The 8948-nt window shown below is 46.7% G+C and overlaps 1 protein-coding gene across 2 annotated transcripts in view; it reads left to right on the top strand.

The window, feature by feature from the left end:
• Positions 1-7299, top strand: part of SMARCC1 (SWI/SNF related, matrix associated, actin dependent regulator of chromatin subfamily c member 1) — a 179588-nt gene extending 172289 nt beyond the window's left edge. Inside the window, exons 27-28 of one of the 2 annotated variants that reach the window (XM_047845105.1) lie at positions 2508-2684; positions 4917-7299. In XM_047845105.1, coding sequence (XP_047701061.1) covers positions 2508-2684; positions 4917-5014 — 275 coding nt within the window. In that variant the 3' untranslated portion in view covers positions 5015-7299. Of the gene's footprint in view, positions 1-2507; positions 2685-4363; positions 4894-4916 lie in introns of those variants that run through there. The other variant, XM_047845110.1, reaches the window with a different exon arrangement.
• The last annotated feature ends 1649 nt before the right edge of the window (positions 7300-8948 follow it).

Here is an 8948-nt window from a genome sequence, read left to right as displayed (position 1 = left end):
CCCGTTTATTCTGAGGCACGATGTTGGTATACTTTGCTTTACAAAAATTGTCCCCCAGAGACAGTGGACCACTCTTCCCTGACCCTTGAACCTCCGGAGTTCTCTTCACTGCTACCCCTGTAGTGAGGGCCTCCTTTGTCTGGGTCCTACCTAGGTAGGAGAACACACACTGGAAATAGATGGTGTGAGGCTTGAAGCTTTGTACGTCTTTCTTAAGACAGGGCTTTTTCTAAACAGTGACAGAGGACATCCCTTAAGTTGTCTCCAGTACTGCTCTGTATGTTTTATTTTTTTATTATTTTTTGTAATGTTTATTTATTTTTGATAGAGCACAAGTGGGGGAGGGCAGAGAGAGAGGGAGACACAGAATCTGAAGCAGGTTCCAGGCTCTGAGCTGTCAGCACAGAGCCTGATGCAGAGCTCAAACTCACAAACTGTGAAACCATGACCTGAGCTGAAGTCAGACGCTCAACCGACTGAGCCACCCAGGTACCCCGCTCTGTCTGTTTTAATTGACCATTAACTATCAGATAGTCCCATCTCCCAAATTTTCCAAGATTGGACCTCAAGCATTCTTACTTCTAGCTGTCTCAGAACTATGTCTAGAAACCTGTATTTAATTTTTTCTTTCTTTCTTTCTTTTTTTCTTTCTTTCTTTCTTTCTTTCTTTCTTTCTTTCTTTCTTTCTTTCTTCTCTCTTTCCATTTAGAGAAAGAGCACGTGAGTGGGGGAGGAGGGCAGAGGGAGAGGAGGGAATCCCAAGCAGGCTCCATGCTCAGTGCAGAGCCTAACTAATGTAGGGCTTGATCCCACAACACTGGGATCATGACCTGAGCCAAAATTGAGTCAGACACTCAACTGACTGAGTCACCCAGGTGCCTCCTTTGTTAAATTTGTTTAAATTTTTATTTGTTTTTAAAATAATCTCTATGCCCAACATGGGGCTCAAGCCCACAACTCGAAGATCAAGAGTCGCACACTTCACTAACTGAGGCAGCCAGGTGCCCCGAAACCTGTATTTAGTTTCATACAGCTGACCTTACAGAGATACTGAAATCCCTAGATTTATAAACACAAAACCATAGATTCTCTTTCCTTATTCTGTAGAGACTATAATTTACCTACATGTATGTAGAGTTCATATGCACATGCAAAAGAGTGCTTCAACCTTGGTTTGTCCCCATTAAACTAGTCTCCTTTGCTTGTGGCCCTTTAAAACCAAGCCTGGCAGCCAAACTTCTGAGTTTAAGAGAAAATACTCATATCTAAAGCAGGATTGGCAAACTACAATCTGCAGACCAAACCTGGCCCATCTCCTGTTTTTGTACGGACCACAGGCTAAGAATGGTTTTTACAGTTTAAATGGCACGGGTGGGGGACTCAAAAGAAAAATATTTATATCATATGAAGATTACATGAAATAACACATTTCAGAGTCCATAAATATTTGAGACTCAGTCTCACCTATTATCTACGACACCCGTATGCCATCTGTAACTGCCTTCATGCTACCTACAGTGGCAAAGTTGAAAAGCACCTGGGTAGCTCAGTCGGTTAAGTGTCCAACTCTTGATTTCGGCTCAGGTTATGATCTCACGGTTCATGAGTTTAAGCCCTGCATCGAACTCCCCACTGACCGTGCAGAGCCTGCTTGGGATTCTCTCTCCGCCCCTCCCCTCTCCTTCAAAACTTAACTAATTAGTTAATAAGAAAAGCTGTGAACAAGACCATATGATCTGCAAGGTCCAGATATTTACTATCTGGCTCTACAGAAAATGTTTTCTGAAAGTCCTGAAGGCTCAGTGTGAAACTGCAGACAAGGAGGTATTTTACTGTTCTTGTGTATAATGTCTCCGTTTGTCAATTTCAAACCAGTAGAAAGAGATGAAGGTATTATCCATTTTTCTTGCTAATCCCCCACAACCACCACCACTGTGGTTCTCTGGGGCCAGTGCTTCATGGTGGGGTTTTGAAGGAGAGACTTTTTTGTGGACAGGACTTGGAGATTCTGATCAGAATCGCTTTATAATGTTGATTTCAGTTGTGACCAGTACCTTTTCAGATATTTCCTCCCACAAAGCCCATGTGTAAAGCTCATTCTTAACTGTGCTGCTATCCTCAGACTATGCACTGATGTGCTGTTAAAGTCCTCTCCATCCCCCGTGGTCTGTCCTTGGTATTTTGTGTCCTCAGGAAGATGTATGACCACTGTCCACCCAAAGTAACCAAAATGACAGCTTTTTTTTAGGGTCTTTTTCTTGTAATGATTCTTCAGCTGCCTGCCTATACCAGTGTTTAGGCTAGTCATTCACTCCATAGATGCCCCATTATCCTTCTCCTCTTCCAAAAAATGAAAATCTGGGCATAGAGATTATTACAGATTATTGTTCTTTTGGTATTTCAAATCCTTTGGAGGGTTAGGTATTTGTATTTAGCATTCTTGGGCATTGAATTGATCCCTTTCTTCCTAGTACACTTACCTTAATACTTTAAATCTCTTTCCACAGGTCAGATACCAGGCCCAGGTTCCATGATCCCTGGGCAGCCCATGCCAGGCCGCATGATTCCCACCGTTGCAGCCAACATCCACCCGCCTGGGAGTGGCCCAGCCCCTCCCGGTATGCCTCCAATGCCAGGAAACATCTTAGGACCCCGGGTACCCCTCACGGCACCTAACGGCATGTGTAAGTAGCGTGGTGGGGGGAAGCATCACCCTAGGGTCTCTCTGGGAGGGCTGGAGACAAGGGACAAAGGCTTTGTTCTCTAGATTATCTATAGTGTGGCAGGTCCGTGGACAGTGCAGCCTGTGACAGGGATTCCAGAAGATCGATCTGTGGTCCATGCTCTTCACCGCCCCTGATGAGCAGGTGCACAGGTGACGAGTGCAAATGCTTGCAGCATTTGGCTGCATGTGCCATAACCTTTGTGGCCTGCACTCTGGACCCTGAGGTCTGTGGGGAGGCCAAAAGGTCATTCCTCGCCTGCTCCTATTTAAGCCGGTCTAGCTTGAATCTTATTAGACATACTGAGCTGCTAGTTGTTTTCCTACAGGAGCCTCTATGGACACAGGTTTCAAAATTGGAGGGTCAAAGAAAGAAAAAAACAGTTTAGGGCAGAAATAACAAGTTTCTCATATCTACTCCGGGATGGCGGTAGTAGCAACTTAGACTAAGGAGGGAGTATTGAGGGGCTGTGTTGAGAAGGAACAGGAGGTCCCAGCAGACTCCATGGAGAAGACACAGTGTGTGTCTGGCAGGTGCATGAAGCCAGTTCCTTGCTCTCCCCCAGTCCTGGCCTCCAGAAGACTGCTTCAGAAGCTCTGACCTGTCCTTTACTCCTGTAGATCTTCTCAGAATGGTCCCAAAATGCAGTCAGTAGTGGCCAGATAACCCAGCCACGTCTTTAGTCCTGGTTCATTTAGATGTTCACATATGTGCCAAGGAGTCAACTCCTATTGACGGTACCGAGAGCAAGGTCTCAAGAATTCCTAGTCTCCAGGAGCTGTAGTTGGGAAAACAAGAAACGAACAAGTGGATAGTGGTATACAGGATTTACCACAAAGTGCCTGGAGTGCGCTGCAGCGCTCAGGGAGGCTTCACAGGGCCAGGAGGCAGGCTGCACAAAAGCGCATCTCCTTTCTCTCTGGGCCCCTAGGGACTAAGATAGTGTGGGAGCATGGAAGAAAGCCGTGTAGCTGGGTATAGGATCATGACAATAGAAAAAATGATCTCCTTTGAGTCCCGGTCAGAGGTTGTAGTATAGGGATACTTCTTTTCCTTGGCAAGAGAACCTTCACGTCGTTAACTTACAGATGGTAGGCAAATGTGTCAGCCTGCCAGGAGACTTGCCCATTTTGCCATCCCAGTTGCAAGAGCTGATATCACTGGTCTTTACCACTGTCCAGGATTTCATCCTGAAGGGCCGTCAGGGGAGCACCTTGAGAATATGGAGGGTTTCAGGTCCCCACTACCTGCCACAAGTGAGTGTTTCAGGGATTCTGAGCCCCTGACTTGGCTGTTGGGTACCAGGCAGGCCTCCTCGGCCAGGGTGCTTCCTCCCTTCAGCCCTTAGTCTCCCCCCCTGAAAAGAGGACTCAAGAGATTTGACCAGTGGGCTCTCTCTCAGAGCTTTGAAGAGCTTTGGCAGTTTGGTGGCAATCTCTTGGGGGGAAGGTTGGATGAACTGACCGGTGAGCAAGGCTGTGCTTGAATTATTTATTTGTTTCATATGTTTTTATTTCTGACAAAATCAAGAGGTTTTAAAAGCCCTGGATTAAATAATCTCTAGGGTTCCTTTGTACGCTAAGCAGCTAAAGTTGAAATAGGAAAGAGCCCCAGACATTGATACTAATTGTTCCCTTCAGGACCTGACCTAGTTTTGGCCAAAAATCCAAGGACTGCAGTTCAGGAGCTGTGGGGCATCCCAGGACTGTCCACCTTGTGAGCAGCCGCCTCGAGTGAAGCTCTCTGGCCCTGGTGGAGACACTTAAATCAACAAGAAGTTATTGATAATCTATTTTGTGCCCACCTAGGCCAGGCACTGTGAGAGAAAGAAGACACAGAACTTGCCCAGGAAGGAGCTTATCATTTAACTGAAGAAATAACAATTAGAACCATCAAAATGCAATAAACTCAAAATACACTTAAGTTCTGACAAGGTCTGGAGCGGTTCTTGGAAGGGGTGGGCCTCGCCTTGGAGGAGGTTGGGACAGATTCAGACACCCCAGCACCTGAGCGGGGACCTGGAGGGCCAGTGAACCTGAACTGCGCAGACCGCAGTGGCGGCAGTGCCACAAAGTCTGTGTTAATTGCCTGCTGCGAGGAAAATTACTTCCCGTGGCATTTCTCTCTGAACGGGCTCTTCCCCAAGCCGTTGCGTTTCCAGCAATGACGAGTCCCTCTTGGCTGTGTTTGCAGATGCCCCTCCGCCGCAGCAGCCGCCACCGCCTCCGCCGCCCACGGATGGAGTCCCTCCGCCTCCTGCTCCAGGCCCACCAGCCTCGGCCGCCCCCTAGCCTGGAAGATGCAGGCCGCGTCCACGCCCGGCGCCACCGGCTGGAGTGCGGATGACGAGACTTGTGTTCCTCAGCTTCCTTGGGTTTCTTTTAGGATTTTTCTCCTCACAGCCCCAAGCACGCATCCCATATTTCCCCATTCCTCTTGCCAGCCCTCTCCATGCTCTGACACCTCTTGTGTTAGTTCCTCAGCCAGTACACAAGGAGAGGCTTATGGTGACAGTGTGCCCTGGTCATCCTGACAGTAGCCCGCATCCCCCACAGCCTGGTGTGGGGTATGCGTACAGTTTCTCCGCAGGTCCTGTCAGCATTAGATTTTGATGTCTGTCATTTTGGCTCCCCCACAGTTTTTTGCTTTGTCTTATGTGGATAATGCTTTATAATCATTATCTTTTTTTTTTCTTTTGTCATTGTTGCTTTAAACGAGAGCATCCTAAGTTAATAGGAACCAAAAAAATGGTGATGGGCAGAGGGAATAGCCAAAAGGAACATACCTAAAGGCATTATAAGTGACCTTATTTCTGCTAACCTGAGCTGAGATTGGTGCTGATGGTGAAGTTTCATGAGACTTTTGCCCCACACAGACGCACCAAAATTCGAAGAGATGGGGAAGGGACCCCACTGATTTTATTCCCAGCAAGGACCATGAGGGACCTCCACCCTGAGTAGCAGAACACGCCCCTTCAGTCCCTGGTAGGGTAGCGCACAAGCGTTAGAGCAGACCCACTCCATCCCTGGCCCACCGGTTTGGCTTTCTATGCAGATGGTTTGTTGGTTTGGGGGAGGGATTTGGGGAGGCTTCCTTAGTTCCCTAGACTAGCCAGGAAAGCTGTAGGAGTCTAGGGCAATGACTATCGAATGAGTCTAGTCCACTATTCACTGCTTTGTACACTCATTCTTTTTTTCACTCTTTCAAAAAACCTTTAAAACGGGAAAAAAAAAAAAGAAAAAAGTAAGTAGATAGTTTTAAACATTCTAGCTCATGGAACTTGGTTAGGATGGCTGGGGGTTCAAGTCCCCAAACTACCTCTTGCAGTCCAGGGTGAGTGGGGTTTAGTGAAGCGGTACTTTAGGTTTGGGATGGGATTGGAGAAGTGGGGCAGGATCAATGGCCTCTCATACCTTCTCCCTTCCCTTTCTGAGATCTCACATTCCATCTGTCAGGGTTGTCAAGGAGATGCTGGGGGTACCAAGGAACCCAGTTGGCAATCAGAGCATCATGCTTTTGAGGGCTGGGGTACTCGGAGTGGGAGATTGGAATGCCATTCCAGAGGAAGAGCCACAAAAATGCCTTAACTTGAGCCCATTTCAACCCCTGCTGATGAATGACTTGAGAGTTCTTGGTTTTCTCTTGTCCTTCCTGCCTTCTATCCTTCTGAGGATGGGGGAAGGGTGTGTTTGGTGGAGCTTGATTTCCAAAGCACCTGGCCTCTTCATGTCACACTCTCAAGTGGCAGTTTCATTATTTAGAATGCAAAGTGGAACACCTTTTGGGTATCTTTTTCTATATATTCTGTAAAGCTTTACATATGAGAGGATGTAGGGAGGTATTTGTAAAACACCTCAACTTTTTCTCTTAGTATCAGAAAGCAAAAAAATAAATAAAACCACGATTAAAATTTGCCTTTCAAACCCTCAGGTGTTGCCTCTAACCAGGTAGCCCCGGTTACCATCAGAGTACTGGAACCAAGGAGACCTTGTTCCTTTTGTGTGTGTGTTCTAGACTCTCGGAGTGGAAATGAGCTCGTTCCTGCTGGAGTTTGATTCCAATGCATTTGCCTCCAGAAAGATCCCAGTGCCTTTTGACAGTGGCCAGGGTTTTTTTTCCCTATTTCCTGCCAGTCTTTCCCAAAGGAAACTCATTCCAAATACTTACCTTTTCCACTGGGTTCTTAGAAGGAAAATGGAATTCTGGTTCATACTGTGGTCCCTTGTAACCTCAGGTCTTTAATGTGATCGCTTTCAAATTTAAAAGATCCAGGTGGAAATATTTTTACTATGCTGGTAACAATTCTACAGAATACCTGAATTCTTAACACTGTTATGTTTCAATATAAGTGGTGACTTTTTCTTTTCATGTCTTTGATCTGGTTTCGTTCCTGTAATACAGCCACCCAATTTTGTGGGGGGAGGGGGGTGGTGGGAATAATACGTGGGGGTTTTTTTGTACAAACGTGTTTCTCAGTGTGGTGTTATTTTGGAGAAGGGAGTTTGGGAAGATTGGAGGAAATTGATCAAGAAGGCCTAATCTCCCTTTTTCAGTGAATAAATAGAACGTTTCTGGATTCTAGTCCCATTCTCTGCATTCACACATCAGTCTCTTCATGTGTCCTATGAACCTAAATATTCAGCCCCACCCAGTCCTGGTCAGCAATTAAAGTTCAGTGATTCGGGGCCTCCTGACTGACCATTTCATGACACTTAAGGAGTACACAGTTAAATGTGCCTTGCCCACTGTTTGTTTCCATGGTAAAAATGAAGAAAGGAGTATGGCCAACATCCTGACCCTGCCAAGAGAAGAATGAGCAGTTTTGCTTTGGCAAGCTAGAGAATGTCAGGATGCAGTGTAGACAGCTTCAAGTTGGAGGCAGGCCTTAAGGGCAGTTAATTCTGTGAACCTTGATACACTTTTAAGGACAGCCTTTGAGCACCCACAGATGCAAACCCTGTGCAGAAGACAGAAGCCATTGCCTTCAAGATGCTTATGAACCCAGTGAGGCAAAAAAAAGTGGAATCTGGGTCTGCAGAGAGGTGAACGTTCGGCTTCTCCCAGAAGTGTGCCGGGCCAGTTGTGCTTTGCTTTCGGACCTGTTCCAACTCTTCCCTCCAGTAAGGGGTGTTCAGGCCAGCGGGGTCCCCCAGAGTTCATTGCTACCCTAGGGTGATGAAGGAGGTTAATCCTTGATCCAAGTTAAAGACTGGTTTATAAACTTGAGTGTGAGTTCTATTTAAAGCGTAACAGGACATGTACAATCAATCTCTCACAGTCTCCTCAGATCCTTACTGTGGTGTGGTTCCCCCAAATGTGATTAAGGACAGCAGTTTTCCCACCTCAGTATGGATCAGGGTCACCGATAGGAATTTTCGCATGCAAGCAGCTGAGCCCCGCCCTCAGAACTGATTCAGTAAGTCTGGAGTGAGTTCTGAAATTTTGTGTTTTTAACATATTCCCAGGGGATCCTGATGCACCTGGTCAAAGGACCACCCTTTGAGAACCACTACTTAGGAAGGCTGTATGGTAGAGCAAGATCTCTACGGTTCCTGGCAGTCCATCCTATGAGCTCCATTAGCCCAGTTAACATTTGCAGGCGTTATGTGCCAGGCATTGGACCTTGCATGCCATGAAATAATAACTATGAATAAGGTAGGCAAGGCCACTGCACTCCAGGCTGCTTATGCTCTTATGAGGTGGAGGAATACCAGACCCAAAGTAGCTAGTAAGAAATAGGATTTTTTAGAGAGTGCCAAGTGTTCCTGAAGAAAAAGAAACGGTGTAATTGAGCTTTCTGGGGGGTAAGGTAAATAGTCTGTGAATTGTATGTGCTTTCACAATTTCTGTCCTGTCCTGTCCCGCTGGATGTGGTAACCCGAGGAGGGTTCATCTTTCCAGGAAGACCTCATCCTAATAGAGCACCCTTTTGTCTGGATATGCAGTGCCAGCCCTGACATGTCTTTATGGAAACCCCGCTACTTTCTGTTCAACCGTTCCTGGAACATGATGGCACTTCAGTTGTTCCTGTTGACGGAGGACTTCTTGGGGACGAGGTCAAAGTACTTTGATCCCCTGTTAATGGGTTATGTCCATCCAAGAAAGTCACCTTGCAGAATGGGATGGAAGCCCAGGAGCCCTGATGTTGGGTCTCCTTGTGAATGGCCCCCCTGGACTTCATTTCCCTGTGGCTTGTTTTTAGGCCTGCCACCTCTCCTATTAGGA

This window comes from Prionailurus viverrinus, chromosome A2 (assembly GCF_022837055.1).
Source record: "Prionailurus viverrinus isolate Anna chromosome A2, UM_Priviv_1.0, whole genome shotgun sequence".
Taxonomy (NCBI): Eukaryota; Metazoa; Chordata; class Mammalia; order Carnivora; family Felidae; genus Prionailurus; species Prionailurus viverrinus.
Note: the sequence above shows the minus strand (reverse complement) of the source record. Positions and strands in the feature narration are given on the sequence as shown.